Here is a 24634-nt window from a genome sequence, read left to right on the forward strand (position 1 = left end):
GGTGTAAAGTTGCTGGGTCAACTTTGTAATACTAGGTCTCACTCACAGCCTCTTGTTATTAGCCAGCTAATAAATACAACCACATACACAAAGAAAAGCTGCAATTTCAACATGTCCAAGCATCCTGTATCATAGCCATGCTAATAATGTTTCTAATAAACCAAACCGTTTGTAAATCAGTCAAGATTTCAGAGAGTTAAGAGTATTTTTGTGCAGATCACTCACCTTACAACAGCTACCATAACGCAAATCAGAGTAACTGTTGACTGTGGCAAGATGGCGGCAGGTCAGCTACGCTGGAAAATCTCCCATGAGCCATCTAGTGTTTATATATATCTATGGTTGGCCCCCCAGAGCGTTTCGGCCGCAGATCTACCCACCATCGTTTTCTGCGTTTCCATGTCGGCCTCGTGTGACCGAACCGTCTATCTGATCGTGAACTGTAGCAGATACGACCGTTATCGTTCTCGTGTGACCGGGGCCTGAGTGTAAGCACTTTCACATATAACTGTAATAAAACTGTGCAGTATATATACTTTTATTTACAATGTAATACTTCTTATTACTGGCTGCTTCTTTAGCACTTGTATGTATTGTAGTTATATCTTCTTGGTCGAATGCACTTATTGTAAGTCGCTTTGGATAAAAGCGTCAGCTAAATGTAATGTAATGTTTCCTAGCTTTTATATTGCTGCTACTTGTATTTTTTTACCATGCATATTATTTGAGATTTTTTTTGGGGTGGATGACAGAGTCTACTTATTTTATTTTGCCTTTTATCTGCATTGTTCCCTTTGCTATTAAAATGCAAATGTCCCAACTGTGGGACGAATAAAGGATTTGTGATAATAAAGACCAGTATTCAATTGCAGGAAATAGCTTTCTACATGTAGGACACATTGTGTAACTTGAAATGAATCATTTCAAATTGCTGCAGCTGATAGAAAATTGCTTGGATTTTGTTGGCCTTTCTGTTCTATAACTGCCCTCACACAGAAGAGACATTAAATTGCTTTTATTTTTAAGGTTGAAACTGAAAATCAGAATGTTCAGGATTCAGATTCTCTCACTGTTCGCTTGTAGATTTCTTCAATAAAGAAAGAGTGAAAATCACAGACATTTTAGCAAAAGTGCGAGCGATTTTTCCCAAAATGTCACCTGCAGAATAAACCATATACCTCTCTACTGTCAATAAACACACAAACTAACTCCGTATTTCCAAATAACACCAACTGTACTTTTATTCATTAATACATTAAATACATACAAACATTTTAATTGCTTTTATCAAAAGCATCGGTTTGATACAGCTGTGTTTTACAGTCACATCCTTTTTTTTTAAATTGAGGGGAAGGGAAAGTCTTTGAGCCCCTCTTCTAGGGAAGGGAACGTTTTAATTATATTCATACAGTAATTCTCGTATTTTGGCTTTAATTTGTTGTTACTTTCTCTTCTTGTAAACTTTCTATCAAACTAAAAACACCTCTAAAAAGGCCATTTAGAAAATACCACATTATATCTACAGCTCATTGCTAAGCATTTGGATTGATGTCAGCATTTTTCTAAATTTCCAGCAATTACACTTTGTACAAAGCCCTTATTTCCATCCGGGCTCAGAGCACGTTCGGTATATACAGTTTGCTCATCTTCAGGTCAGCATCACGTCTTTGTGAAGCCGATGTTGGAGGAGATGATGGAGGAGATGTTGGAGGAGATGTTGGAGGAGATGTTGGAGGAGATGTGGGAGGAGATGATGGAGGAGATGTTGGAGGAGATGTTGGAGGAGATGTTGGAGGAGATGTTGGAGGAGATGTTGGAGGAGATGTTGGGAGGAGATGTTGGAGGAGATGTTGGAGGAGATGATGGAGGAGATGTTGGAGGAGATGTTAGGAGGAGATGTTGGAGGAGATGTTGGAGGAGATGTTGGAGGAGATGTTGGAGGAGATGTTAGGAGGAGATGTTGGAGGAGATGTTGGGAGGAGATGTAGGAGGAGATGATGGAGGAGATGTTGGAGGAGATGTTGGGAGGAGATGTTGGAGGAGATGATGGAGGAGATGATGGAGGAGATGATGGAGGAGATGTTGGAGGAGATGTTGGAGGAGATGTTCAGGCAGCGCTCAGTGTGTGCCATGCAGACACCACTTTCTCTGGGTTAGCCATCATGTCTTTCCACTGCTCCACCGCCTCGGGGACAGGACTGTCAAACCCAGCCTGAACCTGCAGGGAACATTGGGAAAGGATATCATATTTCCTTAGCTTGATGCATTTAATCATAAATCATAGGTGTTTTCTCGAGCTTAACTTGTTGTGGAATGACCATTATCTCAAACCTCTTTTGACCACAACACGTTTCCTCAGGAACAAGAATGTTGCATTTCTAAAGCCGAGTCCAGGGTCTAAATCAAACTCAATTTCATCGCGGGCCACATTAGAATTATGGTTGCACTCAAAGGGCCGGAGGTAACTTTAAGACTATATAAATATACATAGATAAATATAAATAATATATATATATAAAAGAATGTATTATTTTACAATATTTCCTCTGCATTGGATTATTATCGGATAGGGTAATAACTTAATAATTAACTACGCCTGAAAGCAGAAGTAATTGCAGTGCGCATCTCACAAAATGAGATGCATTGTGGGACATGTAGTTTATGGGCAACGTGCTCCTGTAAAGCGGCACATGACCTTATAATAAACGTATTATATTATTTGCAAGCTCTTGTGGGGCCACAGCAAATGAAGTGGCGGGCCGGATTTGGCCCCCGGGCCTTGAGTTTGACACCCCTGGTCTAAATGAAGGTCCGGGGGACACTATTTATCCCCACAAAGAGTTATCACTTGTACTGGGAAGTAGCCAAGCCCCCAGGAAGCACATTTCATCAAACGGTGGAAATACATGTCATTCACGATAAGCCATGGGGACAAAAATCACCTTTTCCTATTGACTGAAAGAATCGTCTGTAAATCAGCGAGGTAACCCAACTACCCAGGACATGCGCTTATTCAAACATGAGTTCCTATAAGTGATCAAATGTGCTAATAGCCAAACTTATAGTTGCTTCCATAGTCCTCATGGATGTGCCTGAAGATTGCTTGACGTCATACCAAGTGTACCAGTGTGCTTAATCCAGGTTCACTGATGATTTGTCTTATTAAAAAATAATTTCATTACACTATTTTGAGTTTGTTTCTTTTTGGTTTATAGCATTCTTTGCAAGTCTCTTTGTATAAACGCACTTGCTAAATTAAATGCAATGTAGTGTAAGCACTTTGTACTTATAACTGTAAAACACTGCAGTATACACTTTATTTGACAATGTAATACTTGTTATGACGTACTGCTTCTTTACCCCTTGTATATGTTTCCTTTTATAATGCTGCTACTTATATTTGTTACCATGCATGTGATTTGACTTTTTTATTCTTAAAGGGGAACTATTATGGGTTCATATTTGTCGTCGCATTAGCCAATAGAAGCGCGAGTGTTCAATAGTGATGTCACTATGTCCCGGAAGTAAACAAATGGAGGCGTTTAAGGCATGGATGTATAATAACGTTCTTTCCTAAGAGCTGCTCATTGGCGCATGAAGGCAAAATGGCCCAACTTTTGAGAGAGCGAAACGTCACAGATTACCCAGCATGCTTGGCTGTCAGAGCAGAATAACCCGTATGTGCGCTCACAGAGCATGCGCCCCTTAAGCCCCGCCCCCCGAGCTCCCACTCTCGGCTCTCTAGAATGAACGGAGAGAGAAAATAAATCTGGATTCGGCTTTTAGTGCACGTTACAACTTTAAGGACCTAATGATTCTAATAAGGGCTATAAGATAGTTCATACTGGGTAGTTTAAAAAATATTATCCGCTGATTTACAGACGTCTCTTTCCCAATGTTAGTCAATGGGGAAAAGTCTTTCTGGGCCGGGTGACGTCACGGACTGATACGGAAATTGTAGTACCGCCGTTTGGACACTACGAATATTTTCCTCAGAGTCCGGAGCACTTCCTGGGGGCTTGGTTTGAGGCTGTCCCCTTTGCTGTTATAATGTAAATCTCCCCACTGTGTGTGGGACCAATAAAGTGTTCCTGATTTGTGAAAATAAAGACCAGTAAATGTTGTGTTTCTTTCAAAGGAGTCTTTATTCTCACCTGTCCGAGACACTGTTTCCTCCGCACCGAGCTCCGGCTGTACAGTTTGACCGTCAGAGAACAGGCCTGGTCCAACGCCGCCAACAGGAAGTGAAACGTCTCCTTCCACTGACACTGCCCCCCCGACGCCTTCAGGACGCGAGTCTTCTTCTTCATGACCACCCGACCCAACTGGTGCATCTCCACTTTGACGAAGAACACTTCAGACGTAGAAACAACAATATGGTTACTCACAGGCAGAGGTGGGATGTAGTGGAGTACAAATACTTACATGTTGAACCAAAATACCTGTACTTTCTACTTCTTACATGTTGAACTGCTGGACGGAGCCCAGAACAAATTTCCTTACGGGGACAATAAAGTATATCGTATCGTATCGTATCGTAACTCAAATACCTGTACTTTCTACTTCTTACATGTTGAACTCAAATACCTGTACTTTCTACTTCTTACAAGTTGAACACAAATACCTGTACTTTCTACTTCTTACATGTTGAACCCAAATACCTGTACTTTCTACTTCTTACATGTTGAACACGAAATACCTGTACTTTCTACTTCTCACATGTTGAACTCAAATACCTGTACTTTCTACTTCTTACATGTTGAACACAAATACCTGTACTTTCTACTTCTTACATGTTGAACTCAAATACCTGTACTTTCTACTTCTCACATGTTGAACACAAATACCTGTACTTTCTACTTCTTACATGTTGAACTCAAATACCTGTACTTTCTACTTCTCACATGTTGAACCCAAATACCTGTACTTTCTACTTCTTACATGTTGAACACAAATACCTGTACTTTCTACTTCTTACATGTTGAACCCAAATACCTGTACTTTCTACTTCTTACATGTTGAACCCAAATACCTGTACTTTCTACTTCTTACATGTTGAACACAAATACCTGTACTTTCTACTTCTTACATGTTGAACCCAAATACCTGTACTTTCTACTTCTTACATGTTGAACTCAAATACCTGTACTTTCTACTTCTTACATGTTGAACCCAAATACCTGTACTTTCTACTTCTTACATGTTGAACACAAATACCTGTACTTTCTACTTCTTACATGTTGAACCGAAATACCTGTACTTTCTACTTCTCACATGTTGAACACAAATACCTGTACTTTCTACTTCTCACATGTTGAACTCAAATACCTGTACTTTCTACTTCTTACAAGTTGAACACAAATACCTGTACTTTCTACTTCTCTCATTTCCCAAACAGCTGGTTCCTTTAGTCTGAATGTGTGTTGGTGCGTGATCATTATTCTTTAGAGTCATTGCGTGCCTATTGATTTGAACACGATCCGTGTATCCATCACTTCCTGGTCTTCTCTAAAGAAGAGGGACCAATGGAAACGTTGTCATGTTGCCGTTGTTCAGCATGGAAACATTCATTAGCTAACAATGACATTATTGTTCTATTAATATAAAGGGAGGTCAGGTACTCTTTAAAGCAGCTGCTAGCTATGGGTACTTTTTACTGAAGTACACTTCAAAGCCCTCTTTACTTTTACTTGAGTAAAGAAGTTTAGTCAGTACTTCTACTTTTACCACAGTATTTTTAAATGCGAGTATCTGTACTTCTACTTGAGTAAAGGATGTATGTACTTTTGCCATCACTGGTCACAGGAGCCACTGTTCTTTATTTCCTTGTAGGTAAACATGAAACTCATGAAATTACAATACCTTGGGTTAGAGGAGAGGAGGATGCTGGGAGATTTTGCGCGGCGAGGACTTGGAGTTGGATGCGTCCGTTGACGGGCTGAAAGCAGGTGGTGAGATGCAGCTCAGAGTGGCACACCTGAAAGAGAAATAATCAGTTCAATCTTAATAATTAGGCTTTTAAAAAAAGTGTGTTTCGGATGGAAATTGACATAACATTTTGCTGTTCTCTCGTAATTGATGTACACAAAAAAAAGACCAAATAATTTCCAAAACATTATGATTTGTGTGGAAACATTTTCATTATTAAGATTTATTTTTATTTCAACCTCCTTTCCTTTCTCTTTCTTGATCCTCCTTAAACGGTCATTACAGTCCTTGACAGCGATCTGTTCTACTGGATTAACAACGTGTCACATGTTCTGAATCGACCAATCAGAACTTTATTGAGCCTCCGTATTGTTCATGGTTGAATGTGGGCCGCACACATGTTTTTGATTCCTAAGTGGGCCCAGAGTTGAAAATGGTTGGGAACCGCTGCCTTAAGGGGTTCTTTATTGTAAAACATTTTTTAATGAATGCTTGTTACTTATACAATAAGTGTAATAAAAAAAATGTGGATCTTCTTTTAGACCCCAAGCATCAACAAGAAAACTCTAAAAAATGTATAAACATGTATTTACCGTTGGCACATCGGTAGTGATAGCATGTATTTCTTCATGTTGACTCACTAAATAAATTGCTAGCAGCTAGCATCTACAGTAGGGCTGCCAGCGGTTATTCGATTATTCGAATATTCGCTACAGTCTCCATAATCGAATATTATTTTTAAAAATCGATTTTTTTTTTTTATTTATTATTATTTATGTTTTTTTTTTTTTTTCTGGCTTAGTTTCAACCAAAATATATATAAATATATATATGCTAATAATAGTAATAGTATTAATAATTGTAAATGGTCATTGGTCGAATAATCGATTATTATTCGCCAGGGCTGCCGAATAATCGATTTTGATCACGGTCAGTTTCTGGCAACCCTAATCTACAGGCCTTCAGGACAGCTGTGTCAGTTGTAGAGTTTGTGGCTTTAAAGCTACAACATTGACCTTTAATTATGGGCCAACAAAAACAGACGAATGTACAGACTGCATGAACCATCTTTGAGGTGTTCACATCAAACCAGCAGTCAGTTGAGGTGCTTAATTTGTAACCTTTGAATACAGCGCTCCAACCGGATTGTATGTATTTCTCAACATCAGAACAAAGAATTGGTTTCCTTCAACTTGAGGTCTCGGTTTGATATTTACCTATTCCTATTCTGACGGTAATTTGGAGAATGTGTGGCTTTTGTGTCCAGCAGATCCCTCACTGAATTGAATGATGATACACTGTCTGACAGTTTAGAGCAGAAACAGTTCATATTTGACTTTCACTGGCCAGACTCAACCAAACAAAACCTGGCTGTTAAAATGGTTTGGCCTACTTTCAATTTCCCCCCAAATGTCCTCGATAATAAATCCCATTTATTTCCCTGTAATTATGAAACAACGTAAGGTCTTCCTGGTACAGAACATATTTTGTTACAATGCATGGGGACCGTTTTATAAGCCACACATGGTGCTCTGCTCTGCTCTTATTTACTGTGCACATACAAAGGAGCGATAAAAGACAGCAGCCCACAGAGGAAATGGTGGAGAATAAATAATAGAAGTTCAGGATATTCCCAGACTTCAGGTTCTTTCCTGTTGCGAACAACACCTGGACAGCCGGTTGGATTATAATCAGCAGACTCTTTAAGCTGACTCAATTTGGTCAATATCTCAACATAAAAAGCCTCTTTAAAGAAAAACACGTGGAAAGGATATAAAAAAGACAGCAAGGTTTTTCGTCCTCCGTACTTTAACTATCTCCTTCTAGGGACTTTATCCGAACGACTCCAAATTCGTCGGGTAGCGCCTCGAGACACGGGCGAACAAATTGTATCGCGGAACTTTTTTTCTTTCGCACAGCGTAGGTGAAAGGTTGATAATATTTTTTGTATTATTAAACCCCACTAATGATTACACTTGTAGGTGCCATAACACTACTTAGCTCAAGTTCATTATTTGTATTATTATTATTATTACCTTTATTTGCTTGTTGAGCTCTTCCGGTAATTGTCACATGGGCACGAGCATAATTCAGTTTAAAATGTACAGGATGTACAGAAACACTTTTTTGGAAAAATATGAGAATGAAGAAAGGTAATTGAAGATGAGAAATGATTGTATATGTATGTATAAATGTATGTAGGAATAACTTGCATAATGATTTAAAGGACAATCATTGATCAAGTAAGGGGTGGGAATTAATAAGCATTTGCTTCCTCCTACTGCCTTTCGGACACATATGATTTATTATTATTATTATTAATATGAAGACATTTTTTGTTTTTTTTGTTGAATATACAAATTATTACCATGAATGTGGATAAATACTGTATTATAACAATACGGTATTCTGTTTTTCATATTTGTTATTTGTTATTTTTTAATCTGTTCGAAATAAAGACTGAAAGAAAGAAATATCCTTAAAACTATATCGCTTCAACATGGACTTTCTTTTCGCGTCACAGTTTAAAGCCAAGTTTAGCCTCTCGGCGACTCAAATGTAACTGGGGATTGAGCCGCCACAACACTGATGTAATCTCCAGAGTGTTGCTTCTGTGTTGAGATAATATTCATGTAGTTCCTGGCAAATGTTCTCAAACTGTGTTACTATTTGCAAAATTAAACCAGTGGTGGAAAAAGAGCAAAAATCGACATTAGTGCCACACATTTATACAGAATATATTAATAACACATGGGACTCACAGAGGATTTGGACTTGCGGTTGAGGTCCAGCCAGTGCTCGGTCTCCTGCGAGTCGAGCTGCCTCAGGGAGAGGACACACTCGGCCACCGTACGTTTCTTTGGGTTGTGTGTCTGCAGCCGCAAAACTAAGGCACTGCAGCGCAACTGCTGGAGATGCAGCGCAAACACAAAGGTCTCCATGAAGGAAACATCCTGCAGAGCGAAAGAGAGGAAGAATGAAGTAAAACCTGTAAATTCCACAGGAACAATCTGCAAAAAATGCACCAAGAATAACACCTTGGAAAAAGTCACCTTTAAAGCGGGGCTTCCACTCCATTCGTATGTAATAATCTCAACTTTACCTGTTGATACTCCTTGATGGAGCTCTTGAACTGTATTGGTTTGGGGATGGTGATGATGCCTTTAAATCCAATCTTTGGTTGTTCCCCTCCATCTTGCAGAGTGCAGAGGTCTGAACTCTGATGAGGAAAGAGAGAAAAGGGAAGTTTTAATCGAGGCAGGTCAAATCTATTTATCGTTTACACTGCTCTTAAGCAAACTACATCGTAACAAGGACATGTACTGTATATAAACAAAAAAAATGGTTTGATATATCAATCCTGTCTTGTGTGTTTCTTATATTTCTCAAGTTAATAGGCTGTTTAGTGTTTGAAGTACCGTACTTTTCGGACTATAAGCCGCGACTTTTTTCCCCATTTTTTTTAGTACAGCTAACGGCCACTAGGGAACCTCCTAACTCTATGGATTTTACAGGTACAATTAACCACCTTTAACTCTATGGGCTCAATGACCGGTCCGCGCCCGCCACCTTTAAGCGGCGGGCTCCAGCAGGAAAAGCTGGAGGCCGGAAAAGAGTGAGACAGGTAGCGCGCCAAAGTAAAAGTGGAACCGAGAGACAGAACGAGAGCAAGACAGACGGACAATCTAGCTGCTGCGGCTTATATGCAGGTGCGCTTTATAGTCCGAAAAGTACGGTACTCTTGGAAAACCTTTATTTAGGTATGATATACTTCCCGTAAAGACTACATTTTTAACATAATGTCATATGAAAAAAGCATTTGTGCGAACCCATTGCCCTGTCATGGCGATTAAAATGTCTCAATAGATTGTTCAAGTGACCTTAGGATAAAATGAACCACAACCGAAACCCGAATCTTGGGTGGGAAAGAGGTGCCCATTTGTATTATGTTGCCCCTGTCCAATGAATAATTAGTGCACGCCTCTGCATTAAGACACTACAGGTGAATAGGGTGGACAGTTAACCAATAGATATCACCATGAAACTTCCCCACTTTATTACTGACATTAACACAATATTTTTCACATCAAAAGTTTTCTGATTATGTTATGTTTAAATATGCAAATGAGGCTTTATGCTTTGCTTACTTTTGGTGAATTTAGGAGGAATCTACAGACATAAACTGAAGTTAGTAAAATAATGAACGTTTTCTTTACACTAGTCTGGAAGAAGACGTGTCATGGAAGCAAAACAGCCAACAAAATTGAACATGTTTTTGCCTGTTGTGTCACTTTTTGCATGCATGCACAGATACACTGATCACTGTGTTGCAGCATCAATGAGGACAGTTCTGCATCTCAAATAAAATCCACTTGCGAGTGTCCGAGCCGAAGTTAATAGAGCACTGAGAGGAGCAAACAGAGCCCTGTGTTGTGGACATACAGAGGGTCCATTGAGAAAAAGCAGCAGACGAGCACAAAGGAGCTTTCTGTCCCCTCCCCTCTCCTCCCTGCAGGTAACCTTACCTGAACCAGAGTGATCCACACCTGCTCCAGAGCCTCGTGGTAGCTCAGCCGGACGCACACCTTCCCCAACTCCCGCTCGTCTCCAGACAGCGTGATGGAGTCTGTAACACCAGCAGCACCACAGCAACATGAGTAACACATGATTCATCTCCTGTTAAACACTTCTCTTCCTGGAATAACCCACTCGTTATGTAAGAAGGCTTATCTCCGAGGCTCGAAGCTGCACCCGAGTGAAATCGTTTGCAAGTGATTACCGTGTCGGCCTTTTCATGACTGCACAATGCAGCGCGATTATAATCAGACAGAATAGAGAGTTTGAAAGGCGTTCAAAAGTGTTGAAGACGGAGACAAATCTGTATTTAAGTTACCTAGGCTGCTTTCAATTGAGCCAATCGTGGAAGAGGTGCTGCTGAGTCGGCTGGAGAACAAGTCGAAGGGCTGAGGGGGGAAAAACAGAGATAGTCAGGATTCACTTAACACTTGAACCAAAAAAACTATTTAACAAGACTCTCCAGCCAGGCTAGCATCTTAGTAAAGCTTTACAGGACATGCAGCTAAATGCTAATGAGGTTTAGCATCTTTACTGTCTGCTATCTTAGTTTAGCATGCTTTTTGCTTAAAATACGAAATGTAAAAGCAAGTCCTATCTTTTCCAGCAATGCAGTCTTCAACCTAAGTAATTTACCGTACTTTTCGGACTATAAACCGCGACTTTTTTCCCCATTTTTGTTGTACAGCTAGCGGCCACTAGGGAACCTCCTAAATCTATGGATTTTACAGGTAAAATTAACCACCTTTAACTCTATGGGCTCTATGACCGGTCCGCGCCCGCCACCTTTAAGCGGCGGCTCCAGCAGGAAAAGCTGGAGGCCGGAAAAGAGTGAGACAGGTAGCGCGCCAAAGTAAAAGTGGAACCGAGAGACAGAACGAGAGCAAGACAGACGGACAATTTAGCTGCGGCGGCTTATATGCAGGTGCGCTTTATAGTCCGAAAAGTACGGTACAAGTTAATTCGAGATGGATAAAATGGCACAGCATCAAATGTTCGCTCTTTGTCGCGTTTTCTATCAGCAAAAGTTGTGGAGAGTACCCTGTACTTTTTAGGTACACTCTCAATCCAGGTTTCAAGCAAGTAAAAACTCTCCAGAACAACTTATGTTTAGAAAAGTCAGCAGGTAACCAAAGTCAATAGGATTTATCCTCTGGGGAGCATGAATGCCTCTACTATCCTTTATCCTTGTTTGTTTAATTCATACATAAATAACTATAGTGCAAGTTGTCATCTTTTACGATGTCGTACATGTGAAAGCAAAGCAAATATTTAAACAACAATATTATATACTTCCGTGTGTGTTGACATGCATAACTGCTGACATGATGAAAGAATAACATTAAGAGTATTTTCACAGCTCACACTATTTGTTCAGTTTTATTTCCTGTAGTTGCTGCTAATAAATAATTGGTTTATCCGTTTAGCGGAATAATGTAGTATTACTTAAATAATTTATATCTGCTGCTATGCATATTTCTAATTATAGCAACATTGCTGATACGCAACTGCCCTTTCAATTTCACAACATACAACACATTTAATATAAAAAAGCCTCAGCAGATATACGATTATTTTTCAACCCCTGAGGATAAACTGACCCCCCGAACGTTCCCACCTTAAATCAAAATACCAGCTGTCCGGGCTTGTTTGCACTGTTCCACTTTCTGCAAAGTACAGTGGAAAGTATTTAACTATTTTGAGTGTTGGTTGACAGAGGGTGAGAAACGGTGTGAGTGCAGATTAGATAACGTCTCACCTGCATGTGAGGGCTAGACAGGTCGAACATGGAGCTGCTGAGTCGCTGCTCACCGGACGGTTTCACAGAGCAGCCTCGAGGGTCTAAATATTTCAGAAAACATCGTTTCATTCGATTTCTCTGTTATCGATTCAGGGGTAATGCAATCTCTTAACCACATACTGCACGTTTCTCTCTGTAACTGCAGGCACACTGTACATCAGGACTAACTGTTTTATTGGTGTATATTCTAAGTGTATTTACAATGATAAAAAAGATGCATGTCGAAATCAGTTTCACAATACTTTTTAATTGTATTTTTCTATTTAAATAAAAAAAAATTGTATTTCTTGTTTTTCTGTTGTCTTTTTTCCTGACTTATAAACATTGTGAGTCACATCTCAAAAGTCACCTATTATGCAAAATCCATCTGTCTTTTATACATAAACATGTGATTCCCTCTCTTCTTGTCCTGATTTATATAAAAACCTGATCAGATTTTGGCCACTTTATGATGTCATAACGGCTTGTGTAACCATTAGCCAATCAGCAACCAAGGTAACCCCCCCCCCCCTTATCACCTGAATCTCCTCTAGAGCTCCATTGAGTTCTTTGTAACCAAATGTCTCTCAGAGGGGCGTGGGGAGGAGCTCCTTATTTTCATCTAAAGTCACAGACAGAGAATCAGCCCTTTTGAAACAGGGCTGAAACAGAGGGGATTGTGGGTAGCTGTAGTGATCTGTTTTGTGTTTCAGCCAATCAGAGACAGGCTCTGGATATATCTGAGACCTGTAATAAACTAATGAAACCAGTATAATAGGGGACCTTTAAAAGCAGCATGCATGAAGTTTTAATGGACCGCTGTGGTTGTTACCTGGACTCTGGGGGCCGGACTCTTTGTCCTTCAGGGTGTCTCGGCGGTTTGACCCGGGGGTGAAGTACGCGGCCACCTGGCCCCGGTGGAAGCTGGCCTCCGGGCTGTAGGTGAACTGAGAGGACCCCAGCAGCTCAGCCTTCCTCTCTGCATACGTGCACCGAGCTGAACCTGCAGACACGCAGCAGCCGCGGGTCAACACACCTCCATTTGATGAATGATTCTTTAAAAAAGGTCACCTATTATGCAAAATCCACTTTCTCATGTCTTAGGAATGTATTAGGAATACAGGTCATAGACACTATACGGCAGAACATACTTTCAACTCTCCATATGCGAAAGGAGAACAATAATCAGTTATATGAATACAATTATCATTCTGCAATAGCGTGGTTGTAATATTCATAAGTAAGTAAACAAAATTAAAATAGACTACAAGTTAAAGACAGCGAATAATAACAACAACAAATTAATACAAATAATGAAATACAATAATAATACATAAATAGACGATATACAAAGAATTAAAAACAATAAAATAAGAAAAACACAGTACATATATTTCTAAACAAGAGAATCAAGTAAAGTTTACAACCGAGTAGCTCAACGTAGAACATGGGGGTCAGGTGTTTATACAGTGTCTAATAACAATTCAAGTCAAATCCGATCTGACTGTAGATATGCCCTCAACCAATGAAGCCCAACAATTCTCAAACTTGTCGCTTTCAAGTCTCACAACAGTCCTCAACCTTAGGTGCTTCCGTTGTCAACCATTTCCTAGTCAGGGCTTTTTTACTTGCTATTAATAGGATATTGAACATATATTTGCTCGCATATCCCTTGACGGATACTTGGGGATCCCAACCCCAAGTATCTTTTCCATAAAGGACTTGATTTGATGCAGTAGTTCAGGAGCACAGGGCACTGCCAGAACACATGATAACGATTTGCCTTTTTCTCACCACATGACCTCCAACATGAAGTGTTTCCATCTATGAAAACTTGTTGTGCAGGTGTTTCAGTTCAGCCCGAGCCTGTTTTCCAGGTCTCAGGCTTGAAAATGACATTCCCAGAACAAATGACTATAACTTCACTTAAAAAAGGGGTAAATTAATCGTCTTTTTTCTCAAAGCAATGATAAACCTGTGAGTTGGATGTAGAAGTGTCAGAATCAATATAGATGTTTTTTATTTTAAAGTCAATTCAGATTGAACACAGTAAAAACATGTAAATTATAGTGTCCGTCCAAAAAGAAACATTACTTATGGTGAAAACCACCCTTGGATGATGGGATGTAGACTAAAAGCTTTGGGAATCCAAACTATAACATATATTAAGTACCCTGTATCAAGATTGATGCAAAACAAGTGACATTTGACCTTTTTAGAGAGGTTTAGCAAAAGAAAATCATAATTTGGGTGCATTTTCCATATCTCCGGTCCCCCTTGGTCGATTTTGATGATTGACATCTCTTTTTAACTGTCAGAGCCAATGGAATCGAGGGGAAGTTCCTAAATCCACCTACACGTTACCAAATGAGGAGTGAGAGTGATTCGTAGCCAGAATGTAAAGCGCTTTGAGTCATTGATAATGCGCTATAATAAATGTAAGGAATTATTATTATTATTAGAATACCCAAAACAGGAAGCTGTCATATACTCTGGTAGCTATCATGGTAGCCAATATGAAAACTCAGTTTTTGACATAAAAATGGAATGATGGATTATCAGTAATCATTTCAAAGTGACACAGACACATTGGATTAACCTATGGATTAACTTTCAACTGCGTGTTTCTCGTTTTAATGCCATTGAACACGGCTTTTGATCAGAAACAGCAGAAGGTAAGACATTTCTCCCGTTTTTGCTCCATAAAGCTCTGTGTTGTGATGTCTGTGTTCGCTTCCCATGTCGCGAGTTCTGACCGCTCAGTGATGATACTAGTACCTCTAGAATCTGTGGAATCTCATCTTGCTTGCTAATATCTGGTTTGTGCAGATCCGATAAGTAATAAAGTATTAATAACTAGAGTTCTGTGCTAAAGTGCGGTAGAATTTTTTCGCTCAGGGCTAATTTAGACGCTTCTTGTGAGACTTGTGTTTTGTTTCGGTCAAAATGGTTCGTATCGTCAGTTGAGTTTCTTCCCGTTAAGTGAGTATGACACATTCATATTTTATTAAATGTTAAGAAGCCCTGAGACACAGTTTCGTGAAAAAAAGAAAGAAAGCTTAACAGGTTAAAAAACCTCATTACGTTTTTCCACCCAAATTCCCTCCAGGTCGTAGATCTCCATTGTTGCTTAATCAGCTTTTCCCATATTTCCAAGTCTAGATTAAGATTTCCTTCCTTTTCCCATTTTTCCTTTACATATGTTGTGTCTTGTGCAATTAACTCATTTAGTCCATTATATAACTTTGAGATGTTTTTGAGACCTTGATCTGACTTGTAACCCTTAAAAAAAAAATCTGAACACCCGAGTTTATTTTTTCTAAGTCTCCCCTTCCTATACATTCCCCTAAGCTGCAAATACCTATAGAAGTCTTGTTTGGTAAGGTCATATTGAACTTTTAAATCCTGAAAGTTTTTTGAGTTTTATCAACCCCTTTTCTGCCCATTTTTTCCTGCGTCTGTCCTATTGGGTATAACATCCGAATCTTAAGCTATCCATCTCAACATATGAAAAGGTTCCTTATTCTCATGTTCTCTTACCACCTGTGACCATATTTTGAGTGATGACGCCACCCACGGATTTCACTCCGAGGCTTTTTTCCCTGCCAGATAAATCTAGAAATTGCCCTGTCCAGATTTAGAAAATGTCCGTTCGGCAGTTCAGCTGGGATGGATTGATACAAATATAAGAGTCTTGGGAGAATGTTCATCTTTATAACTTCCACCTGCTGTGCTAAACTGAGGAATGATATTACATTCCATCGGGACAGATCAGACCTAATCGAGGAAATTAGGGGGTCATAATTCAGTGATATTATTTCGTCAATATATTTGGGGATATTCACTCCCAGATACCTCATAGTTTCAGCCTCCCATTTAACTTTCAACACATCTCTGATGGGTTGACTAGGGGTGTAGTTAAACGTCAGTATTTGAGATTTGTGGGTATTTACTCGATAACCAAATAAACATCCATATTCTGTTAAGGTTGTTAATAAACATGGCAGGGAAGAACTGGGGCACCCGAGGTATATTAAAATATCGCCCGCGAACAAGGCTATCTTTTGTTCACCTCCAGCCATTGTAATACCCTGTATTTCCTCACTCGGTTTTACCCACTGGCTTAATGGTTCTATGAAAATGGCAAATAGAAGTGGGGACATGGGACATCCCTGCCTTGTTCTTGTCTTCTATACATCAACATGTGTCCCCTCTTCTTCATGTCTCTTCTTCATCAACATGTGTCCCCTCTTCTTCATGTCTCTTCTACATCAACATGTGTCCCCTCTTCTTCATGTCTCTTCTACATCAACATGTGTCCCCTCTTCTTCATGTCTCTTCTACATCAACATGTGTTCCCTCTTCTTCATGTCTCTTCTACATCAACATGTGTCCCCTCTTCTTCATGTCTCTTCTACATCAACATGTGTTCCCTCTTCTTCATGTCTCTTCTTCATCAACATGTGTCCCCTCTTCTTCATGTCTCTTCTACATCAACATGTGTCCCCTCTTCTTCATGTCTCTTCTACATCAACATGTGTCCCCTCTTCTTCATGTCTCTTCTACATCAACATGTGTCCCCTCTTCTTCATGTCTCTTCTACATCAACATGTGTCCCCTCTTCTTCATGTCTCTTCTACATCAACATGTGTCCCCTCTTCTTCATGTCTCTTCTACATCAACATGTGTCCCCTCTTCTCCATGTCTCTTCTACATCAACATGTGTCCCCTCTTCTTCATGTCTCTTCTACATCAACATGTGTCCCCTCTTCTTCATGTCTCTTCTACATCAACATGTGTCCCCTCTTCTTCATGTCTCTTCAACATCAACATGTGTCCCCTCTTCTTCATGTCTCTTCTACATCAACATGTGTCCCCTCTTCCTCATGTCTCTTCTACATCAACATGTGTCCCCTCTTCTTCATGTCTCTTCTACATCAACATGTGTTCCCTCTTCTTCATGTCTCTTCTACATCAACATGTGTCCCCTCTTCCTCATGTCTCTTCTACATCAACATGTGTCCCCTCTGTGGAAAGAGACTCTGAAAGTCTCAGGAACAAAGATTTTCTCTCTTTTTGATCCATTTCTATAAAAACCTGTCTGAAAATGAGCTGATCAGATTTTGGCCACTTTGTGATGTCATAACGATGTGTTGTCTTGTGTAACCATTAGCCAATCAGCAACAAGACCTGTGATGTATGGATGAAAGACAGTATAATAGGGGACCTTTACAATACCATGGTATTAATTTAGAAACAGGACATCCTGGTACTTAAGTGAGCAAACATCAGGTCATACTTCAGTAAGCTAAGCTGGTTTTAATGAGGATTTTATTTAACCCAGGGGTGGGTACACTTTCATTCTCACACATCTATAGCAACACGGTTCAATAATCAGGACAAGGTGACATATGAGAGCACTGAACAAGAAGGCTGCCATTCCTAATTAAACCTCCACATCTGACCCTATAACAACAATAATCATAATAATAATTAATTGTACATACATAAAGTGTTTTTTATGGTTCTTAAAGACACTTAAAGTATACAGGATATCCACTTTTATCTGACCATTTGTTTAGGAAGGACTACATGTGTTATAAAGTATTGTGTTACAGACTCTATGAGCTTCTATTATTTACCTATCCAACCTTTAATTAAACAAAAACATCTGAGGATTCTATGGTATTTCCTATCAGAGCATTTGTGTTGACGATATTGCGTTAATCCCTTAAATACATACTCGTGTTCTGCCAGAAAGTCTCTCTCAATTGAAACGAAAACAAAAGATGCTAAGTGTCTGTGAAGAAGCGTGGGATCATGGGAGTTGTAGTCTTCAGCTTTACCTGGTATAGCACTTTTAAGTAAAAGTTTAAGAAGTATTAACCAAATTCACTTAACCCTTGTGTTGTGTTCGAAAGCTGTTACCGTTCATGGTGATCGCGAGTCAATTCTGACTCATGATTGATCTCAGTCCAAAACACACACCAAACAATTACTATCATCCAATATTGTTTTAACTACATCATAATGAACTTGTAATGCATTCCGTGCAATCCTGTTGTAATTTAATGTCATGGCACACGTGTGTTCAGGTTCAAGTGTTTGTACATATTCTTTGAGAAAGGTGGAGTTCCCGTCGGGGGAGGGGAGACCAGCTGCATGTTGCGAACAATTATTGTTACGGTGGATGAAGGGGGGGAGGGGTGTCTAAAGTCAAAGATGAATTTTGATTGGGCCACATTTGACCTCGAATCACCCAAAACAATTCTGCTGGGTCTCAAATTATACACTTATTTTTAGAGAGACCTTCAGACGTGGCAACATGTTTCACAATCAGTTGTGTAGTGTGTATATAGCTGCTGTGGAGGATACCATGAAGCCTTGTTCCGATAAAAAAGAACATAAGGGTTAAAGAATCCAAAGTAAAAGAAGCTGCTTTGCATAATAAGGGCAACTGATGATGACTGATATAATAGTATATATGACTTTATTTGATTGTTAATAATTAATTGGAATGTGTAATTAGTGTTTTTAAGTACTTTATGAAGTTAGTGTCCATTGCAATAACACATTTCTCCTGGAAACATCTGGGATAAGTTCACAACTGGACAGCATAGAGTCATTTGTAGGCCTTTAAAAGTGGAAAACGTGCATGTTACACCTTTGAGATGAACATATCTATGAATGCAATCAATGTACAACTTATTTTTCTCAGTGGGTAACGTCGTGAAGAAGCGTGGGATCATGGGAGTTGTAGTCTTCAGTTTCTCATAGTATAATATTATACTTTTAAGAAAAAACTAATTCACTAAAAGACTAAGCTGTTTTGCATAATAATGGCAACTAGGACTGATATAATAGTATATATGACTTGTAGAAATGTGTCTTTTAAATACTTTATGAAGTAAGAATTAATTGAAATAACACATTTCTCTTGCAAACAGGGTCACAAATCTACTAAATATATTCATTTTGAGACATTTTAAAGTAAAATAAAATACCTTGAAGATGAACATATACTTGAATGCAACAAAGCTAATGTTATTTTTCTCAGTGAGTACTCACTCTGGGGTCCTGACTGTAGGTTGGGGTACCGGGAGCCTCGGGGTTGGATGTAAGAGGCCTTGAAGGTGGGGAGGACGAACGGCACCACTCTGCCGTTGGGGGGCAGTTTGGACAGGAGGTAATCCTCTGAGACGCCTCTTTTCCCCTCGTCCAATCCTGAAGCCTTGAGAGGCATCTTTGGAGTGATCACTTAAAAGCAGAGGAAATCACACAATTACAAACGAAAACGTTGTCAAATCTGTCTGATATGCAGCTGTGCAGGACGCAGACATCAGCTGGAAACATACTTTTTCCATTTCCCCATTATAAACAATAAACCTTTCATTTTAAACTTTTATTTTGTACTCTACCGATGTTAGGCTACCTTTTAGATCACATGTGTCAAACTCAAGGCCCGGGGGCCAAATCAGGCCCTTGGTGGATTTAATTTCGGCCCGCAGGATCATTTCTAATTCCTATTAGATCTGGCCCGCCGGTATATTGCACGCACACCTTCACTCCATCCTGAGGGTCTCCTCCGCTCAGAGCCTGAGCCCAAACATTGATGACCTTGCACCCAAGATGAGATGCCAAGTATCTGAGCTAGCATCTCAGAGCAGCAACCTGAGTTAATGGATGTTTCCTTCTGCACTTTCTCTCTCGACAACAGGACATGTTTGGTTTTTCTTTGAGGGGAATAGTTTTGTTGAAGCTGTTGTTGGCCTGTGGAGAAATGTACTCATAAGAAGTGACTCTGGAAAAGCTGCAGATAGAGCCATAAGAAATGAATGCAGCTGATTATTTAATGTTGTTTTTATAGGCAATCATTTAAGCTTTGTTAGTTCCAGGTTTAATATGTGCAATAAGTTCATTTCAATACGTTCTGCAATAAACATTGAACCAGTCCGGCCCTCGACGAGTACCTATTTTTTTATTTTGGCCCACTGTGTATGAGTTTGACACCCCTGTTTTAGATACTTTTCATTTTTATTTGGTTACCTTCTGTACATTGTATGTATGTCCCCAGATACCCTAAATATTGGATTTAAAATGTTTTGGTTATAATCCCCAAAAATGTTTTATTGTGTGACCAAATGCCATAAATAATAAAGATTTGGTTTCCCATAAATTCATAACCATGATAAAAAATCCCTAAATGTGCTATAGTGCTCTGACGTTGCTACAATTGGTATGGTTTGTTAAAAAAATACGTTTATTGTTTAATTGAAAAAAAGAATATATATATTTTTGTATTATTGTTTGCTTATTTATTTATTTTTTGAGTGGCTTATCTGTTGTTTCCTTTGGGATAATTGTATTGTATTCATTATATTTAATTGAAATCATGTACACATATGTTTCTTTAAAGGTGGGGTAGGTAAGAATGGAGAAACCAGCTCGAGTGCGCTAGAGTTTGAAAGAACGCAGCCGAAAAAAATCTGCCTTTTCCTTCAGACTTCCTCACAGAGCCCCTCCCCAACACACACGAACGCGCACATGACCAATGAGCAGTGATGTACCTGAACGCGTTCAATGAACGATCGTTCATGAACGCGTTCATATTTTGGGCGAACGTGAACTGAACGTACTGTATTTCCGCTAGATGAACGTAATTGAGAACGCGTTCATTCTCAGCGCTGTATAACGGCGTTCAAACGTGCGTTCATTCTCAGCACTGTATTATAACGGCGTTCAAAAGTGTGCCAGATTTCATATGCCTTTCAGCCGAAAAGGCTTATCAAAATAATGCGGAAAACCACCCAATATGGCAACAGCAAGCTGCCTGTGACGCGTACGCGCCTGTCACCCCTGGCTGTCGCACTAAAATATAAATATACTAAATATATCAGACTCCTCACAACAAACAATGTGGAACCGCGGAACCGGCGAGCATTGAATGAATGAATGAATGAATGAATTAGTATGGATGAAGCCGAGAGCAGCTGCAGCAGCACTCGCTCAGAGTGAGACTCTACGGCAGGGGTGGGGAACCTCCGGCCGTATACGGCCCGCGAGACAATTTGGTACGGCCCTCGAGGTAATTTATAAACACACGCAAAAAATAAAAAAATGAAAGAAATCTAGACCGCAAAAAAATTAAACAAGCGAGTACCTGTTTTTCCTGGCCAAGGTCAGGGTCCTTGAACACAACACGAGCCTAACGTGTCATCACGTGGTATATGTCTCGACTGACAGGGGTGCAGTTCTGACGGAGAGCACCAGAACGCCACTCCAGCACTTCAGAAATTGCAGTACCGATAAGTCCATACACATGCCACAGTTTCTGCGTGTCTGTGTCTTTAGTTGTAAGCCCAGTGGCGATCTGCTCATCTGTCATACAGTCAATAACTGTGTTGTTGTCATTAGCATCTGGTTAGCTAGCTATGCTAACGAATATAAGAAGCTTTGTCTACAACCAGTGAGGTCAAGGCACATCTTTATATGATCATTATAGTTATAAAAAAAATAAGAGAATAAAGTAAACAGGTATAAAATACTATAAGACAGTTATTAATAAAGAAGAATACAGTTTGAAAGGGTAGTGATTTGTCAAATATCCATAAATTAAAAGAAAATCTGCTTACAGTTGTGTTTGGGTGTTGAGAGATGTGTCCATAGATCTCCTAATGTTGCTCTCAAAGTGCAACACATCTTGCCAGGGGAGCACGCCCCCCGGACCCCTCTAGAGGAGGTTAGGTCCCCCCCACTTAAACCATGTTCACATGGATAGGAAACTAAATACATTTGCACACATCTTGTGTCCATAAATTATCTTTCTGTTTAGGTGGTCACGCCACACCCTGCACGTGCATGCATACGCGAGTCATGGTGAGATATCTGGATTAGGAGGTTGCTTTTTCTTTGCACAGAATGAAATGAATGAGCTGTGATTTTAGTTTTTTTAAGCAGAGGTCAATAACTTGTACGGCCCTCTGAGGATATTGTAAAAATTGAAATGGCCCATTAACATCGTACAGGAGACAAATAATAGCTCGCAGCAACTTATTGAAAAAAGAACTATGAACTATAAATTAGTTCATTTTTGAAACCATGAACTTTAGTTCAACATTTTGAATTATGAACTATGAACTGAACTAGTTCATTTTAAAATATGTGAACTGTGAACTGAACTAGTTCATGTAGAAAGTGAACTTTCCCAACACTGCCAATGAGTGCACGAGATAAATGTGTGCACGAGATGGAAGGCTGACAGGCAGGTAGGCCATCCAGTTACTTTAGCCGGCCGGCTCAGATGATTGGTCGAGCTTTTTACAGCGCCACGGCTTCCACAGATGAAATGTTTGTATATATTTATTGTCAAAGCATTTAATGTTTTCATTGCTATCGGGATGTTAAGAGCATTCCATGGAATATAACAAAAAGTGTTTCTGTAGTGAATTACCTTAACTTCTGACTTAAAGGTGGGGTAGGTAAATTTGAGAAACCGGCTCGAGATCGCTAGAATTTGAAAATACACAGCCGGAGAAAATCTGCCACTTCCTTATAGAGCCCCTCCCCCAACACACACGAACATGACCAATGAGGGCACGAGATAAGTTTGTGCCCCGATGGACGGCTGACAGGCAGGTAGGCCATCCAATCGATTGGTTGTACTTTTTACAGTATTACGGCTTCTACAGATGAATTTTTTTTTATGGATTTTTTGTCAAAGCACTTAAGATATTCATTACTATCGGGATGTTAAGAGCATTCCATGGAATATAACAAGTGTATCTCGAGCCGGTTTCTGAAACTTACCTACCCCACCTTTAAATAAAATGTCTTATTTCCTGTTTGTCTTTGAGCTGCATCCTGTGTATAAAGTGCTGATACAAAAAAGTTAAATTATGAATATATTATTATGATCACCTTGGATCTCCTGCTCCTTCCCCTTGTTCTTCATGAAGGTCTTGCAGCAGTCTTTGAGGCACTCCATGGCTGCAGCTGGAAACAGATTACACCGTGAACAGAGATACCAGAACGCATGGAAAAACACTTCTGGTGATCTAATCAGCAGCTGATAACAATCCAAATGTACATGAACCTTGTTATCGTGTCCATACAATGTCTTCAATCATGTCATCGAGCGCCGAAATAACCAAAATAACACTTGTAATCCCCATCTTGTTGTGTAAAACTATCGTCCTTTGTGGCGCAGTCCTATAAAGAAATGTGGTTCCAAAATGTAATCTAGTTCAAATAAAAGCATTTGTACTGCGCCTAAAATATCTGTGATTTGATATAGTAACATTTAAGTCGTTAGTATTGCCACCAAAGGTTTGCCCCACCTTGTTTGCTGGTTTGTTGGTATAATCCACTCAAACGTTATTGTGAACACCAAGTCTCCAAAATTGTGTCATTTATAATGGTCCCAAAAAAGGCACACAAAAACCCCGGTTGTATTGGTATGATCCAAAAATCTTTAAGCGTTCCAAAATATCCACTAAATTCGGTAAATTCATTGAATTTATCGGTAAATTCTCAATAACATGTTGTTCTTTGGTCCATTCTTAATTAATGTTCCATATTGCCAAACTTTAGTATGGTTACCTCATATTGTGCTGAGGTTTTCCCCAAATGTGTTTGAGAGAAAACCTTCTAAATTAAATTATACTTAAAATTGATTTTCATTGAGCACACAAAATCATACTTTTTTTAATCCAATGCCACGATACCAGCGATCTTGGTTTGCTACCCAAAGAATATAATGTTGTGAAATGTAAAATATGTCATCGATCACACCCCCATGACTGTTAATTTGAAATACCTCCATATTTTACAAATCTGGTGTAGTGACCAAACTTGTAATTCGTATTGTTATAGTCCCTTGCAATCACAAAAGCAGAGCTGCAACTCAAGCATTTGACAAAATCCTTTCAAATCCTTCATTTCAATTATAATTTGTAAAATATGTTAGGGCTAAACCAACGATTTTACTCATTAAAAAAGCCAAATTATGTCAACAAAAGTTGCACATTTCATTCTGTTCTAGGACAACATGAAAGTCTGCCAAACACTCGGCGGTAAACAATAAGTGAAGAGAGTCAAACATTACATTTCCCCAAATCAAGTGTCAACACACCGTGCTTTGTGCCGCCAGCCTCTGACGGAATGTGTCCCTTTGACTTCTCTACGGATAGAACAGCAATTTATCAACTCGCACTTTGAATTACTTAAGAAATTAAAAAAGTCCACTTACCCATGCAATGTTTTGTCTGAAAGAGGGGAGAGTCTGTACATCCAGTGGAGCAGCGACTGGAGAGCTCAGGTTTATGTTCTTCAGTTACAGGTCCCTTTCTCCCT

At 39.5% G+C, this 24634-nt stretch overlaps 1 protein-coding gene across 3 annotated transcripts; it reads right to left on the reverse strand.

Moving 5' to 3' along the window:
• Positions 1–1215: 1215 nt before the first annotated feature.
• LOC117467915 (tandem C2 domains nuclear protein) lies at positions 1216–24613 on the reverse strand. 3 transcript variants are annotated; one of them, XM_034111838.2, is made up of 13 exons: positions 24531–24594; positions 24414–24461; positions 23201–23275; positions 19352–19540; positions 13116–13286; positions 12263–12345; positions 10823–10892; positions 10455–10555; positions 9032–9148; positions 8691–8882; positions 5863–5977; positions 4155–4354; positions 1216–2218 (listed from the first exon to the last, which is right to left on the reverse strand). In XM_034111838.2, the coding sequence occupies exons 1-13, from the start codon at positions 24532–24534 to the stop codon at positions 2108–2110; spliced, it is 1476 nt and encodes a 491-aa protein (XP_033967729.1). In that variant the 5' UTR covers positions 24535–24594; the 3' UTR covers positions 1216–2107. The 3 variants fall into 3 exon arrangements, with proteins under 3 accessions (XP_033967729.1, XP_033967730.1, XP_033967731.1); XM_034111839.2 differs by lacking the exon at positions 24414–24461 and having other exon boundaries at positions 24531–24613; XM_034111840.2 differs by lacking the exons at positions 24414–24461; positions 24531–24594 and adding an exon at positions 23376–23447.
• Positions 24614–24634: the final 21 nt, after the last annotated feature.

This window comes from Pseudochaenichthys georgianus, chromosome 22 (assembly GCF_902827115.2).
Source record: "Pseudochaenichthys georgianus chromosome 22, fPseGeo1.2, whole genome shotgun sequence".
NCBI lineage: Eukaryota > Metazoa > Chordata > Actinopteri > Perciformes > Channichthyidae > Pseudochaenichthys > Pseudochaenichthys georgianus.

What these genes read in the sequence shown, in the direction of transcription:
- LOC117467915 (XM_034111838.2), bottom strand. An exon ending in TGTCTAGCCCTCACATGCAG is followed by an intron (nt 10,893 to 12,262) that starts GTGAGACGTTAT and finishes TTCCCCCCTCAG; the next exon opens with CCCTTCGACTTGTTCTCCAG. An exon ending in ACCGCAAGTCCAAATCCTCT is followed by an intron (nt 5,978 to 8,690) that starts GTGAGTCCCATG and finishes TTTCTCTTTCAG; the next exon opens with GTGTGCCACTCTGAGCTGCA.